General features: G+C 37.8%; 4 protein-coding genes across 4 annotated transcripts; 1 reads left to right on the top strand and 3 right to left on the bottom strand.

Moving 5' to 3' along the window:
* Positions 1 to 738: 738 nt before the first annotated feature.
* On the bottom strand, positions 739 to 1,261 carry K444DRAFT_630140 (uncharacterized protein; the record flags this gene model as incomplete). Its single annotated transcript, XM_024883160.1, has 2 exons — positions 739 to 1,167; positions 1,229 to 1,261. The coding sequence occupies 2 exons, from the start codon at positions 1,259 to 1,261 to the stop codon at positions 739 to 741; spliced, it is 462 nt and encodes a 153-aa protein (XP_024736245.1).
* An 825-nt stretch (positions 1,262 to 2,086) lies between these two features.
* K444DRAFT_723613 (heterokaryon incompatibility) lies at positions 2,087 to 2,928 on the top strand. The gene has a single exon (XM_024888596.1). The coding sequence runs from the start codon at positions 2,183 to 2,185 to the stop codon at positions 2,609 to 2,611; it is 429 nt and encodes a 142-aa protein (XP_024736244.1). The 5' UTR covers positions 2,087 to 2,182; the 3' UTR covers positions 2,612 to 2,928.
* A 5,706-nt stretch (positions 2,929 to 8,634) lies between these two features.
* K444DRAFT_530284 (uncharacterized protein) lies at positions 8,635 to 8,901 on the bottom strand (the record flags this gene model as incomplete). Its single annotated transcript, XM_024874888.1, is given in 2 exon segments — positions 8,635 to 8,796; positions 8,815 to 8,901. Coding segments are annotated over 2 exon segments (249 nt in total), but the record flags the coding sequence as incomplete, so codon positions are not given.
* A 4,369-nt stretch (positions 8,902 to 13,270) lies between these two features.
* On the bottom strand, positions 13,271 to 13,731 carry K444DRAFT_409824 (uncharacterized protein). The gene has a single exon (XM_024872603.1). It carries the CDS (start codon positions 13,683 to 13,685, stop codon positions 13,455 to 13,457), a length of 231 nt encoding a protein of 76 aa, XP_024736242.1. The 5' UTR covers positions 13,686 to 13,731; the 3' UTR covers positions 13,271 to 13,454.
* Positions 13,732 to 16,732: the final 3,001 nt, after the last annotated feature.

Genomic DNA, 16,732 nt, shown 5'->3' with positions numbered 1-16,732 from the left:
CCAATAGTCATTCCCTCTATTATGGGAATAGATCATAAGTATTATAACGAAATATATATATAATACTAATAAGAAAATAGTAAATATCATATTCACTCCCGATAAATCTGCTACTACAGGATTTCCAATATCAAAAGCAGGATTATTACTATTGTTTTTAATATTATTATTCCATAATTTGCCAAATAGGAAGATATTAGGTTTGAATTAACACGGCTTGTTATATTTTGAGTTTGGGAATAATACGGGCCGAAATCCTCCTTTAATCCTAGCACCAATTAGCAAGAGTTATCGCCGCAAATATTCAAGAATAGAATCAAAAGCATATTATCTTATTATTCTTTATATACTATTATCTTCCTATACGCCCAACTTCACGTATTATCGTCTTCCTGATCTGAAAACATAGTAAGATTAAAAGTATAAACTAAACTTTAAAGTTTCACCTGGCAGACAGCCTTATTATTCAATCTAACTAGGCATCGACCTGCAAGAACACGTTCCAATTCACGAACCAATATGCATTCGTTCTTAACTCTTGTCTCAGCCGAGTACGATCAATGGGCAATTACAAGCAAGGCTTTAGTGCATCGGCAGGCGGGCAGTCAGCCTCAAGACGAAATCGCCTATGGCTTTCGCGAGCTACCTGCCAAATGCCTCAGAAATTAGGCAAGACGGAGCAAAAATGGAGCTAGGCAGATATCTTCATAGCAGAGCATCAAATTGTCGGGCTTCCATTTAGGGGTCGCTCATAGCAACGTCGTCATTAGAGCTATCATTATCATCCTCGGGGCCCAAGTCAGTAATAGCACTGTCGTGGTCATTATCGCTATCGAAGCCAAAGTCGGCATCAGCGCCAACTTCAGTATCGTCAAAGCCCTCGTCATCCGTATCATCAGCGCAAGTTTCGTCGTCATCGAGGCCGGGAGTCCGCCTCCTCATCTTCTTCTTCTTCGCGTCAACCAGCTCCATAGGCCGGCATCCGGTAGCAAAGAGGAGAAGCAGGATCAGTGCAAACTGCACGCGGTACCGCTCCGTAGGGAAGGTAGAAGTATCGCGTGCCCAGTGATAGTTGAGCAAGAGCAAGAGGTCGTCGATACCGAGGACGGGCTTCTCCCTGACCGTGATATCGAGCTCGAAGTCCGTGGTCAGCTTACCGAAGATGTACTAAACCCACGTTAGCATCCGTACGTCAGGAAGATAATTATTAAACAGAACAAGCCCCTACCGCGAGAGCCTCTGTGGCGTTATTGGTATCCATGTGGCGGCCGTTCTCCCGATTATAGGAGCATTTTAAGCTGCAGATAATATTGGTGGACCGACCTCCTCTTCTTTACCCGATCCACCTCGCAGATATAGATAAGAAATACTATTGTAGTCCCCTTGGAGCAGTTCCGGATCACCGTACGCCAGTCCTGACCCATATGAGCACAGAACCTAGATCAGAAGTCAGACCAACTATTGACTCGAGGTCTTTAATCAAGTATTTATTATCTTATCTATTAAACTTGTCGATAATGCCTTGGAGGTTATCTTTAGTGGTATCGGCATAATTGCACTTTATAGTCGTCTTGTTGTGCTAGTCAATCAGATTCTGGTAATATTCGGGAGGGCGTTATTGGATCTTCGGTTTAGGGCGGCGGCGTTCTTATTTAGGCGTGCGAGATTCGGTAGCGAGGTTTGAGGCAGTTGTGCATTGACCTTGGAATAGGTTCTTGCGACCATGGCGAAGGCAGGATCGTTCGGTCTTGGGGTGCGGTGGTCCAGAGCTGGATGTCGCGCGCGGTGCTGCGTTGAGAGGTGGGAAGATGGGGATGAGGATGCGGATGGGGAGGGTACGTATATGAGCACGAACGATGGGCAGTGCCATGGTGACTGACAAGATGGGGAGCCATCGTTCCACCCCCCGTTTCCGGGGGGGGTGGGGATGGAAGCAGAAAGTCTACAATTGGGAACAGAGAAACAGAAGGGGTCGACTTTGATGAGCCGGGGTGCGCAAGCGAGCCGCAACACGTGATGAGTTTCCGGGGTCAGAGGCTGCTTAAAAACAGCGGCCGCACCCCCCCAAATCCAGCAGCCTCAACACCAGAATCCCGCGTAGTTTTCCAACGAGCGAGTTGTCGTGTTCGCTCCTCTCCGCCGTACTGCCGTCAGTTGAGGTCATCAAACTCCGCGCAAAAGAATGCGTCTTTTACAACGCGGCAACGCTGGCGAGTTCAGCCTGACTAAGGACCTGGTTGGCGATAATATTCCCCCGTATGCGATACTTTCGCACACATGGGGAGCAGATACAGAAGAGGTCACCTTCAAAAACCTGATAGATGGCACCGGCAAGGGCAAGGCTGGCTATAACAAGATCCTGTTCTGCGAAGAAAAAGCAGCTAGCCACGGCCTACAATACTTCTGGGTAGACACTTGCTGCATCGACAAGTCAAGCAGCGCCGAGCTTCAGGAGGCTATTAACTCTATGTTTCACTGGTACCGCAATGCGGCTAAATGCTACGTCTATCTCTCGGATGTTTCGAGCCCTGCCTTCGACGCCGACGATAAATTCAGCCAGCTGCCCTGCAAATCGGCTTTTCTAGCGAGTAGATGGTTCACTCGGGGCTAGACGCTCCAAGAGCTTCTTGCTCCGCGTTCGGTCGAGTTCTTTTCTCGAGAAGGTAATCGACTCGGTAATAAGAGATCTCTGGAGCGACAAATTCGCAAGATAACGGGAATCGCTATTCTAGCACTTGAAGAAGCCCCTTGTCTCAGTTCGGCGTTAATGTGCGATTGTCATGGGTAGAAAACCGCTAAACCACGCGCAAAAAAGACAAGGCGTACTCGCTACTAGGTATATTCGACGTCTACATGCCGCTCATCTATGGCGAAGGGGAAGATAATGCGTTTAAACGGCTCCGGGAGGAGATCAATAAGCCTTCGAAGGGTAAGCACGCAGCTCCGGTTCATATCTAATATGGCAGTCAAGGGTACGGAGCGCTGACCGGCAATAGCACTCGACCGACTACCGTACGCTATTGAGGCGCCATTCAATTCATATACGAAGCAGCACTCTCCCTCTTGCCTCCCTAATACCCGCATCGAGCTTCTTCGAGATATATATATCTGGGCTAATGAACAAGATGAGCGCTACATCTTCTGGCTAAACGGCTTGGCCGGAACGGGAAAGTCCACGATCTCCCGCACGGTCGCCCGTAGATACTTTGAGCAAAAACGCCTCGGAGCCAGCTTCTTCTTCTCACGAGGCGGTGGAGACATTGGGCATGCCGGAAAGTTCGTTACAAGCATTACAGTACAGCTGGCGAGCAGCGTACCGGCTCTCTATCGGTTCGTTTGCGATGCTATTACGGAGTATAGCGACATTGCAAGCAAGTCTCTTTACGACCAATGGCAACAGCTCGTCCTTAGTCCCCTATCGAAGCTGGACAGCACCGGCTGCTGGACCTCGTATATTCTTGTCGTTAATGCGCTTGACGAGTGCGACAATGAGAACAATATCCGGATCATTCTACAGCTCTTAGCTAAGGTTCGATCGTTAGAGACAGTCCGACTACGAGTCTTCCTAACGAGCAGACCTGAAATTCCAATCCGACACAGCTTCTACCAAATATCTAAGACCGCGCACCAGGACTTCGTGCTTCACAACATATCGCAATCGATTATTAATCACGATATATACATTTTCCTACAGTATAATCTGAGGCTTATCGGGCAGGAAAGCTGTCTAGGCGCCGGCTGGCCGGGCGAAAACACCGTTCGGAGTCTGGTTCAAAATGCAAGTGGGCTGTTCATCTGGGCTACAACCGCTTGTCGGTTCATTCGTGAAGGCAAACGATTCGCTAAAAGTCGACTAGATAAAATTCTTAAGAGCGGCAAAACTTCTATTACTGCACCGGAGATAAGCCTCAACGAGATATACAACACTGTCCTGAAGCACGCTATTTCCCCGGGCTACACAGATAAGGAAAGAGAAGAGTTATATCTTATACTAAGACACACGCTTGGCAGTGTGGTGGTATTGCTCTCGCCGCTATCTGCCTACTCCTTAAGCAGGCTACTTCATCTACCGAAGGAAGAGGTCGACCAGACACTAGAGGATCTTCACACCATCTTAGATGTCCCAGAGGATCGAACCCGCCCACTCCGTCTGCATTATCCCTCATTCCGGGACTTCCTTCTCGACAAAAACAGATGTGGAGATTCGAACTTCTGGGTAGACGGAAAGCAAGCGCATCAGACGCTAGCCAGTAACTATATACAGCTTATGTCGAAGTCTCTTAAACAAAACATCATTAGAGTAGACTCTCCGGGAGTACTTGCTACTAATATAGAGAGCAGTCGAGTGGAGCAGTGCCTCTCTCAAGAGGTTCAGTACGCATGTCTCTACTAGGTTGAGCATCTGCAGAAGGGTGGCTCCCAGCTCCGGGATAACGACCAAGTGCATTAGTTCCTAAAGGTATACCTCCTCCATTGGCTCGAGGCGCTAGGCTGGATGCGCAGGGTCCCTGACGGGATTTATGCAATCACTTCTTTAGAGTTAATTGCGCTTGTAAGACAGCTCCTCACATCTCGAAATAACTAGCTAACGTATAGTTAAGGCTAGCAAGTGTCCTGATCTCCGGGCATTCGTCCACGATATAAAGCGATTCGCCTTATCCTTTAAAGCAGGAATCGAGCAGGCTCCTTTCCAGACATACTATAGTGCTCTTATATTCGCACCGGTAATAAGTATGGTAAGAAAGCAATTTAAAGGTTATGTGCCTCGGTGGATGCGAAAATTACCTAAAGTAGCAGAATATTGGGATGCCTTACTACAGACGCTTGAAGGGCATGGCGATACCGTTAGGGCGGTCACCTTCTCTCCTGACGGCAAGCAGCTAGCGTCAGCGTCGGTCGATACGACGGTCAGGCTTTAGGATGCCGCATCGGGAGAGGGATTGAAGAAGCTCGAAGGGCACAGCTCCATGGTTAATGTGGTTGCCTTCTCTCCTGACGGCAAGCAGCTAGCGTCAGCGTCGGTCGACAAGACAGTTAGGCTCTGGGACGTAGCGTCGTAGGGGAAGGTAAAGAAGCTCAAAGGGCATAGTGCTTCCGTCGACGCGGTCGCCTTCTCTCCTAACGGCAAGCAGCTAGCGTCAGCGTCGGCTGATAACACGGTTAGGCTCTGGGATGCAACGTCAGGGGAGGAGGTGAAGAAGCTCGAAGGCTACTGCGATAGGGTCTGGGCGGTCGCCTTCTCTCCTGACGGCAAGCAGTTAGCGTTAGCGTCGATCGACAAGACGATCAGGCTCTGGGACGCGGCCTCGGGTGAAGAGGTGAAGAAAATCGTGCTACAGACTAGCATCTCGAGTCTACGTTTCTCCAGCGACAGTCAGCGCTTAGAGACTGATCGAGGGATCCTCACCATCTCTAGCTCCTCTTGCCTCCTACCGTTTCCGCAGAAAGCGTCGGATCATATCTTCTATAATGACGAATGAATAGCTCGAAATGGCCAGAACCTTCTTTGGCTGCCTTGTAATTATCGAGGGACAAGGTCAGCATTTAGAGGAAACCTCCTTGTTATCGGACAGGAATCTGGTACAGTAAGTTTTTTCGAATTTACGTAGAAGATAGATAATAAAGCAGGAGAGGATCAAAATGTTCGAAGTCTTTGAATATGTTATAACTAATACTATTTCTTTTAATCTCTATTTCATATGGGGTTCCTAGGGCCGACATAAATATATAATGGAAGGACTCGCCGCTCTGGTTCTCGAACTTTCTAAGTATTAGTATGGTGGTCCGAAAAGTTGAAGCTGAGCTGAATCAGGTCAATGTACATTTGGGGATACATAGCTAGACTTTATTACCTGATTTGTCCTGCTTCGCCCTTGTGGGGAAGTAATCCAATCACTTTTACAAATTCAAGGCTAGTAGATTTCTACTGGTCGTACGGAGTACAAGCCGGAAAGGCGGATTGGTATGACCAGTAGATTTCTACTAGCCTTGGATATATTTTAGAAAAAAGGAAAGGGTCTGTATGAGCAGTAGATTTCTACCAGTCTTTGGAAATACTTAGAAAGCAGGAAAGCGGTTTCGGTATGACCCGTAGATTTCTACTACTCTTTGGAAATACTTAGAAAGCAGGAAAGCGGTTTCGGTATGACCCGTAGATTTCTACTACTCTTTGGAAATACTTAGAAAGCAGGAAAGCGGTTTCGGTATGACCCGTAGATTTCTACTAGTCTTGGAAATACTTAGAAAGCAGGAAAGCGGTTCGGTATGACCAGAGATTTCTACTAGTCATACAGAAGCCCTGTAATACTTAGTACGGAAGGGGTCTCAGAAAATCAAGGTCACCCCCCCAGTTCTGCCATCGCTTAAGACAGGAATTTACGGGGCAAAACTGACTAACCTCGATAATTAATTGGCTGGAAATCTCACCGCCTTACAGGGGGGTGACCTTGATATATTGAGACCCCCTTCCGTACAGTACCCGCCCGGGGAAAAGGAAAATGCTGTCTGGTTCCCTAAATGCTAAGGTGGGGCAAGCGACCCTGGAGTTCATCCTGCCTGCGTGATTGGCTGTCCAGATTGCTGTTTTCGACTAACAAGTATCGCTTACTCGGAAATGCGTCTGCCAATCATTTCCTGTCACTGCTGAAACGCGCGCCTGCAACGCCAGTCAAAGAAGAGACTTCACTTGGGAACTGGGAAGCGGAATGACTTTCTTTCCGCTCATCTGTAGGCGGACTGTTCCATTGCCCTTCGAAAATGCGCAAGTCGCAAACCCGTGTCCAGAGCAAACTTTCCGAACTGGCCACCGAAACCTAACTTTCAGTACTTGACGGAGCTGATCAGAGTTAGGATAGTTAAAAGACGAAATAAGATTAATAATGAACTAAATATCTTAAAATACATATATTATTTGTCTTTGGATGATGTCGCACAAATGCAAGACGCCGTGGAGGATTAGTGGACTTCCAAATGCTATAATTAGAACGCGGTAGGGGAGCCGGTTCAGGCAGCGAAGCACGCTAAAGTGGCTTCAAGCGGCTCTAAAATCAGTAGCAGGCCACGGCGGGGAATGGAAAGCACTTCTCCCAATTCAACTCCAGCCATTACAATGAAAAGAACTCTACAGCAGCCGCTCGTACACTAGCAGATTATCAGTTCGCTATGACCCCCGACTCGAAATTCTCACCTCTTCGGTTCTTCAGGTATAGGCCACGATCTGCAGAGCTCACATTCGCCCTTACTCTTGGGATAGCTGAGCTGATGCTTGATAACCCTAGTTCTGAATGCACTTCCCCACGTCTTGTGCTCCTTGCTATAAGATTCGTAGCATTTAACGTCGAACGTACGGCCACGATAGTTGAACTAGTCCTCGACTGCCTGGTGGAATCTTCCTTCCATCTTTAAGTTACTAGTCTCAACTAGCGCCGGGAGGTCACCAAAGATCTGTTCGATGCAAGAGACGTGATAGTATTGATTCGGATCTGGACGGGACGAACTATGATTAGTAAATTTACACGAGTATTCTCAAGTAGGAAACATCATGACTTTACTGTAATACTGACCCGAGAAGTCCTTTAAATTAAGGCGCACGAGAGACACAATATGAGGTCTGCCGGTCAATTGCCTTGGTTGGGGACATCCTCGAGGACTAGAAAGGTAGTCCTTGATTCCAGTTAATGGTTAATTATCCTTCTCGCGGTGACTTCTTTCCCGAAGAGCCGAGCACTTGTTTGCTGAGCGAGGTACTTGCGCGCGTGGCTGGGGTGTCTCATATTAATGGATTGCCTATTGAGAGAGAGAGAGAGAGAGAGAGAGTGCCAGCTTTGTAGTAGCACCATATATACTAACTAATGAATTAAAGTAGTTATCTTATTGAATCTGAATAAGGAGAAATCTGTTTATGTAAAGTGGAGTAGTCTATTTTGTCGAACGCACAAACCTTGACTCCCGAAGCGTGACGCCGTATACGGTCTATATATGGTTTTTGAAATACTGTATGTATTCGAGAATAAGCCTCTGAGACTTGTACGTTGGGTAATAATACTCTATCCTGGCCTCCGGATCTTTTCCGTTAAGGTGATTCCGTTTAACGTAATCTATTATTTTTGCAGGGCAGCAAAAAGAGCCTATCCGCTCTTTGTAGCTCTTTGATTCGTCTCTAATATAGAATAGGTACTAAGTCTTACTACAGACGAGGGGAAAAACAGGAGCAAGGGGTCCGATTTCAGGAGACTTTTTTTTGAAAATAGTTAGTAGAGGAAGGGTAATGCGAAGTCGGTATTATAGGGCTACCTTACGATAGCCACAGAGAGCCTGTATGAGATCGGCGGTCTGAATCCGGTAATTAATAGTATTTTGCGGGGTAATGTTTATAATACGAGTATAGATAAGGTCAGCTAGCTATATCCTATAGGAGATCTAATACTAAACTACTTGCTCGATATACTCTTTCTCCTCCTGTCTACTATTCTGCTTCTCAATGTCTTCCGTCGGGCATTAGCGGAAGTAGTTTGCCCGGTATTCTTTAGAGATAATGTTTCGACGCCTGCTCCTAGTACTACCGATTACGGTAGTAAGTCGCCGGACTTCTGCCTCTACGTCTGTCCCTTGAACTCTGTATGCCCCGGCCTTTAGCTATTCTCGCTCCTGCTTAAGTACGGTAATATCTGGATCGGGAGGAAGTATAGCCAGGATATTATTAGGGACGTGAATCGGGGTGCGGGGATCATATATGAGACTCATATGTGTTAGTATACGAAGGACGCCGTCTGCCGAGGGGCGCTCGAGGACGGCGGACTAGACATTAAATTATACCCGCTTATTAATATAGGACTTATTATATATGGCCGAGTTCGGGTTATATCGCATGACCTGGTCCCGAATAGTATTAGTGGCAATACCTAGAGACTAAGGACGTTTACGTTAGTACGGCCGTCTCTTTTTCGAGTGGCTACAAGATAATTTATAATTAACGATATTTGCCGTCCTATATTAAAAGTAGTAGCTACTCGCAGGCAATTCCGCACCCAGTTCGGGCCAGCTCGCTAAGCTCGCTGGTTGCAGCAAGTCCGACATTGCAGCAACTCCGACATCGATTTTTAGTCGTTTTTATTATATTAAAAAACAACCATACATCCGATTAAAATAATTTTTTTATATAATTATAGCCCTTACTTAGACTAGTAATTGCCTAATAGAGTATTTTTTAATTAAAGCGCATCCGGTTATAGTAATAATTAATTAAGTAAATTATCGGAGCTTACCGAGCGGCCTCGGCATAACCTTACGCGTAAAAATCGCATCCAATTTACTCCTCAATACCACTCTGTTCCCATCCAAATCATTAAATACGCTACCATGCCTAAAGCCATACGCCGCATAGCGAGAGAGAAGAACGAGGAAGTAGTTCAGAGGCTCAAAAAACTCCTATAGTACAAGACGGTTTAGTATATAGTATAGGAGAAGCGGATAAAGGAGGCTATATATACTTGGAAGGACCCTGCAGAAACCGAAATTATAAACCTATAAACCTCTGCCTCCATATTTGACGTACCTTACTCGATATGTTTCAATTAATATAAGGGGTCCAAGCCTCTTTCGGAGAATAGAGGGCATAATATATGTTTGAATAAGACCCAAAAAGCAAGCTTAATATAGTATATGAATACATATATTAAGAGGAATTACCCTTTGCGATACGATATGGTTACTGCGGTAGCTATATTAATTTTGAAGGCTACGGATTAAATACTCTCTCCTGCGAACCGAATTAGAAATATATGGGCCCTTCGTTAGATAGAAAAACAGAGGAAATTAGGCCGGTACCATATAGTTTATACTAAGCCTATGGACTATAAAAGAAAGGACGCTTTTATTCCCGAAATTATTACAAAGTACTTTAATAATCTAAAGGCCATAAAGAAGAAGTATAATATCTATAAAAGTAATTAATATAATATAAACGAGATTGGATTCCGGGTAGGATATATGCAAAGTACTACTATAATTACTTATAAGAATATAAAGCATATAAGTAAAAAACCACCCTATTAAAAATGCCCCTAAAAATATAACTATATTAACTAAGTTCAGGTATTTATAAAGGATCCTATACGAAGAGAGCTAGTTATAGCTATAGAGTATATATCCACTAGTTTCTGGGAGCTTAATCTATTTATTATTATACTAGATAGTATATTTATATAGAAGTATTTTAATAATAATCTAGCCCAAATATTAAAATCATAACCTCTAAAAATAGATATACGGACGACGAGCTAGCCTATAAGTAGCTATGGTATTTCTACTACTAGACTAAGTTACGAGTCAAGGGCAGATATCATCTTCTAATATTTAATAGATATAGAAGCCATATAATATACGAATTTATCTAAGCTATAGAGTCTTTGGATATTATCTATTTCTGTCTAATTATATACTCTATATACCTGTATTAACTATTAGATATTACGTATTTCTAGCAGGAGAAGTACTAGTATTTAAGAGTAATTAAAGACAAGATTTATAAGAATAGAAATAACTTTACGAAAATGACTTTCCTGTAGTATTACGAGCAAATCAGAGCTCTAGCTTTTATTAAAAAGAATATATATTTGGCTTTTGCAAAAACTAGTATTTACCTATTTAACCCTAATATGGTTTTAAAGGCTCTTGAGAAGCAAATAGCCAAGAAACTAGGTAATAAGAGTACTAGAGGACGTATTTATAATTATAGTAAGACTAATCTATTGCTTGGAATTTATATATCTTTATCTAATAAACCATAACTCCGAATAAAGCCTAGGAGATTAATAATATGGGAGTAATAGCCCGAATTATATAATGCCCCTGAATCCCTAAGCAAGCTTAATAAGAATAATAAAGACGATTTGGAGCTTTTATTACTTCCTGGGGCTTTAGAAATCGAAAACGAGATTGGAAATACTATAGATAATCTAGTAGAACCCTTTTCTAAAGCTAGGCTTACTAATTATAGTAAGGAGAACTCAGGAATTCGCGGACTAGACAATTAGTAGTATACCAGAACCCCCTTTTTCCAGATACCCTATAGAGTAAAGGGTATATATAAGTATACTACCTTTTTGGAAAAGTATAAAGATGAGATATCCTCGCCTTCTAGGTAATTATCTAATTATAAGTTCAGGAAAGGAGCCCAGATTAAGGCTAATTTGGGTACAATTATATGCGAGAACCTTGCTAAGAAGAATAAAGAGAGTATATAGGCTAAGCCTTCTCTTTTTATAGATAAAGAGAACCTTTAAAAGTACGTAAAGCCACTAGGGGAAGGTCGAGTTATCTTATCTGGGGATAGTTTATATTAAATTAAGGCTCATAAAAAGTAGGAGGAGGAGGATACTTTGACTAAAGCTCGGAAGGAGCTTGAGAGGGCCGAACGCCGCCATTAAGCTAAACTTGATAGGATTAAAAAAGAGAGGAAAAGGGAAAAGGATATTACTTGTAAGGAGCAGGAGAAGCTTGAAAAGGCCATAAGAAGAGAACAAGAGAGAGCTAAAAGGAATAAGAGAAAGAGAATAGAAGAAGAAGCAAAGGAGGCTAGAAGACAGGAGTTACTTGCTCAGGGAAAGAAGCCTAGGGGGAGAAAGTACAAGATTAATACTATTAATACCCAAAGTACGGAAACTAGTATACAGGCTAGTATATAATATTAATAGGAGGCTAAAGGAACTAATACTATACGAAATAAGAGTGATTCCTGTACTTGACTCTTAATATATAGCAAAAGTGAATATAATATAATAATTTTAGCCTAAAAATTAATACTTATCTCCGTATTACAAAGGCTAAAATAGGTCATATAAGGCCCATATTATATCATTTTGACAGGCTAATTGAGCTCTATAATAATATAAATTTTTTATTGCAATATCTTATATGGTTACATTAATATTTAATTAATTATATAAAATGTCGGAGTTGGTGGTATGTCGGAGTTGCTGCAACCGACGAGCGTAGCGAGGCGGCCCAAACAGGGTGAGGATTAGCCGACGAGTAGTTAGCGTCTCCTTAAAGCCCGCCGCAAGCCCGAGGCAGTTAAGGCTATACTTAAACTAAGAGTATGGGAGAGCTCTCTCTAGTAAGGGGTTAGTACTGCCCTTATCTCGACGGAAGATAGGCGTCTTGAGCCTTTCCTGCTTCTAGTATAGCAGTATATATAAGACTGGGCCTTAGACCTTATACTTAAAGATTCGCTTGGGAGTTATTAGGCTAGGCGCCTCAAACGCACCGTCTGCGAGGGTAAGGGAAACGAGGTATATAATAGGATAGAAGATCGGGTTATCTACTTCGGTAAAGAAGAATATTATACTATAAGTGTCCGTTAGTTTAATATTAGAGTATATACTCGAGGTAGTTAGTTAACTCATGGCTTGGGGCGTCTTTTATATTCTTTGTAGTAAGCTATTATAATTTCTATAGCAAGTATATCTTGCCCTCTACTACCGGGACTATATATAACTAATAGGCGTATATCCTTATAGTAGATCGTATTATAATATCTTATGTTTTCTTTAACCGTATTTAAAGTAGTAATGCCTTTAAGAGTATTATTATTGCGGTTACTAAAGTCCTAATTATCCTCGGTACCGAAACCGTTATTATTCTTGTTAATAGTAAGAAGATTATTATTATTAAGATTACTGTTCTTAGAACCGGAATCCTTTCTATTCTTTTTTTTAGTATTAACTAGCTTTATAGGCTAATAGCCGGTACCAAAAAGAAAGAGCAGGATTAGTATAAACTATACCCGGTACCGCTTAATAGAGAATATAGAGGTATTACGGGCCTAGTAGTAGTTAAGTAAGAGTAGCAGGTTATCTATATCTAAGACGGGCTTTGACTTAATAGTATTATCGAGCCCGAATATATTAATATACTATAGATATTAGTAACTATAGATTAAATAAGTAATAGTAATTAAGGAGTAGCTTATCTTTAGGGCCTCTTTCCTAATATTAGTATTTATATAATAGCTATTCTCTTAATTAAATAGTATCTTGAACTATATAATATATTATTATATTATATCTCTCTTACTTATCCTGTCCTTATTATAGATATACTTGAAGAATACTAGTATGGTTTCCTGGAAGTAGTCCCGGATTATAGAGTACTAATTCTTCCTAAGCTTATTATTATAGAACCTACTCGAGAGTCAGGATAATTAATTATACTAATAGTACTTTAATTTAAGAATATTATTTCCTTATCTAATAAACTTGCTTTTAATACCCGAAAGATTATTCTTGGTTATATTGGCATACCTATATTTGATTTTAGTCTTCGGGTTATCGTACCGCTCGATAAGGTTCTGGTAATACCCAGGCGGCCGCTGAGTCTTTGGTTTAGGTCAATAACGTTTAATATAATAATAAAGGAGTTAAAGGCCCTGTACCGAGGTATCTAGTAGTCGTGGGTTAACGGGCGCGTACCGTATTAGGGCCATGAGGATGACGGGGTCGTTCTGCTTTAGTAGGGAGTGGTCTTGATAATACCGTCGTCATAGAGAGTGACGGGTGCAGAGGAGTAGAAGGACGGTATTGTGGTCGGCGAGAAGTGATGGTTGCGAGAGAGATGGGGGAGGGATGAGGATATATAAGTAGGGTCGGAGGGCAGAGGACTCGAAGCGCCGGAAGGGTGACCGCCATGGTGACCGACCCCCCGTTTCTGGGGGGGGGGGAATTATTGAGTCCAAAAGAGGTACCTCAAGAGTTGATGGTTGCAGGAGGGATTTCAAGAGCTAACGTTTTGGAGTTCTGGAGTAGCTTCGTTCCGATGATTAGCCGCTTGATAAGAGCCAGGCCCGATATGTAATGGATCTTCCCGGGGTTCGACCCTGTATAAAATAGTGACCAAACCTGCCGAAAACAGCAGGTCCAATACTATAATATTGCCTAATTCTATAAATATTATTTTAGAATTATTTTACTTATAATAAATAAATAATATTATATATTATTATAGGAAAAAAACCTAATTTAAATTAATAAAAAACTAAAATTTACTTATATTTATATTATATATTTAAAAAAGTTTTATTAATATTATAAAATCTTATTTTTCGAAATTTTTTTAATATAAATTATATTATTATATCTTGTTTTAATTTCTTTTAAATATATTTTTATAAGTCTTATAATATTCTTTTTTTCTTAATAAAAACATTTAATTATTTTTATTTATTTAATATAATTAATAATAAAATTAGTTTTTATAAGAGATATATAAATTCTATAATATATAATAAAACAAATATAAAAAAGTAATAATTACTAAAAATATAAATATAAGTAAAAATAATAATAAGTTTATTTCTAGTTTTTTCTATTTATAATTTTATTTAATAAATATTTTAAGCTTTTATATAATATAGGATTTATAATTAAAAAAAGCTAAGGATATTAGTATTTAAATATTAAGTATTATAAATATAATATTTAAGGCTTAAAAAGTAAGGTAAAAGGTCTTTTATAAAAATAATTTAAAGCTAAAAAAGAGAAAACTAAAATATAAAAAATTATAAGAAAATATATAAATCTTATAGTATATTAGCTTATAAGAGGCTTAGTATTCTAAAGATTTCTAATATATTTCAAGTATATTTCCTTTAGTAATATAAATATATTATATATATAATTATATAGTTTAAAAAGTAATAAAATATAAATAATAATATATATATAAGATATAAATAATAAAATATAAATAATACTAGTTAAATAATTATATTAGTTAATTAAATAGAAAGCCAAATTATAATATTACTTTTCTTTTTTTAAATAAGCTTGTTTTTAAGATTTATAAAAGCTAAGATTTTATTTTATTTTTTTATTATTTTTCTCGGCCTTTTAATATCTTATATATAATTTAAAAGAATTTTTTATTATTATAGTATGATTTCGGGCAAGTATTATTTTTTATATAATTTAGCTAATATTATAGGTTTTAAAGAAATTTAAATAAATCTAATATATTAATATTAATATTATAAAAGTATTATAAAGCCAGGAAGCTACTATTTAATACTAAAGCTAAATATTATTCAGAATTTCTATTTTAATTAATTAATTAGATTTTATATTTTGGCTTATTTCTTATTAGCTTAAATATTGTATTTTTATTTATTATTTTCTAGTATTATTAAAAGTAGTTCCGGATTTGCTTAATTTAATAAAGAATTATAGAGATTCTTTTATAGCTTCTTTATATAAAAAAAGTAAATATATTTTTATAATTTCTAGTAAATTTAAAAGAAATAAATAATTATACTTTTCTAGAAATTTAAATAATCTCTTTTATTTAATTCTTAAGCTTTTAATTCAAATAATTAGATTTCTAGTACTTTATAATAACTTATATTTTATTCTCGACTTTAAAATTAATTAAATAGTAATATTTATTAACTTATATTATATATTATTTTTATATTTATTTTATATAATTAATTTACTAATATCTTGACTTTGTTTTTATTTAGCTTTTCTTTAACTAAACTAAGTTTAATAAGAGAGTTTTAATTAAAAAAAATACGAGATTTATAGTTTCTTTTAATTATAAATAGAAACTAGCTAATAGTTTTATATTAAAGGAAAACTTATTAGTAATTAATTATATTAATTTATTTTTTCTAATAATTTTAATAATAATAATTAATATATAAATATAATCTTTAATTAAAGTACTAATTAATAATTTTTATTTAATTTTTATTTAAGGGTAATTAGTTATTAATAACTTAAGCTTAGTATTAATTCTCGTATAAAATTTGCTTTAAAAATCAAATTTAAACTAGAATTTCTAATCTAATATAATTATTTCTAAAATATTTATTTAGTATATTATATAAAATAAAAATAAAAATACTAATTATTTATTTATAATTATATCTTATATAAGAATTATAATTAGATATTTAAATAAGCGATTTATAAAAATAATAATTATATTATAGCCTAAATTACTTTTAGAATAACTCTTGAAATTTATAATAATATATTATTAAAAGTAATTAGAAACTAAAAAGAAATAAAATAAACTAGGCTTTTTATTTCTTAATATATATAATCTTTTATAAATATAATAATTACTTTAATATTAATTAAAATTCTTGCTTATAAATAGCTAGTAATATTACTTTTTAAATAATTAATAAAGCTTTATATATTTATAATATTTAGAAAGGAATTTATTATATATTTTATAAATTAAAGTAATTTATAAAAGTGATTTGTAATTATTTTGTTCTTTATAATATAAAGTTTTTATAAAATAAAAGAAAGCTATTTTATAATATTTAAATATTACTTTTAGCTTAAATTATTATATATAACTTCTCTAGCTTTATTAATATATAATTATTTTATAAATTTTTTTTATTAATTATAAGCTATTATATTTAATAAGAGCATTTAATAATACTTTTATAAGGGCAATTATAATAAAGGATATTAGTAAAGCTTTTTTAAAAAAAAATCTTTTTTTTAGAAAAATCACGCCTTTAATAATAATATGCTTTTTCGAGAAATCTTTAATATATATTTGATCTTTAAAACTAAATTTTGAATTAAGTAAACCGACTTTATAAAATATTATTATAAGTTATAAGTTATATATAATTTCTAAATTAATTTTATTTTTAAAAAAAAGTACTTGAATTTATAATTTCTTTTTAATTTAGCCTTAAGTATTTATTTTA

This window comes from Hyaloscypha bicolor (genome assembly GCF_002865645.1).
Source record: "Hyaloscypha bicolor E unplaced genomic scaffold K444scaffold_86, whole genome shotgun sequence".
Lineage (NCBI taxonomy): Eukaryota > Fungi > Ascomycota > Leotiomycetes > Helotiales > Hyaloscyphaceae > Hyaloscypha > Hyaloscypha bicolor.
This window is presented reverse-complemented; position numbering and strand designations above follow the sequence as displayed.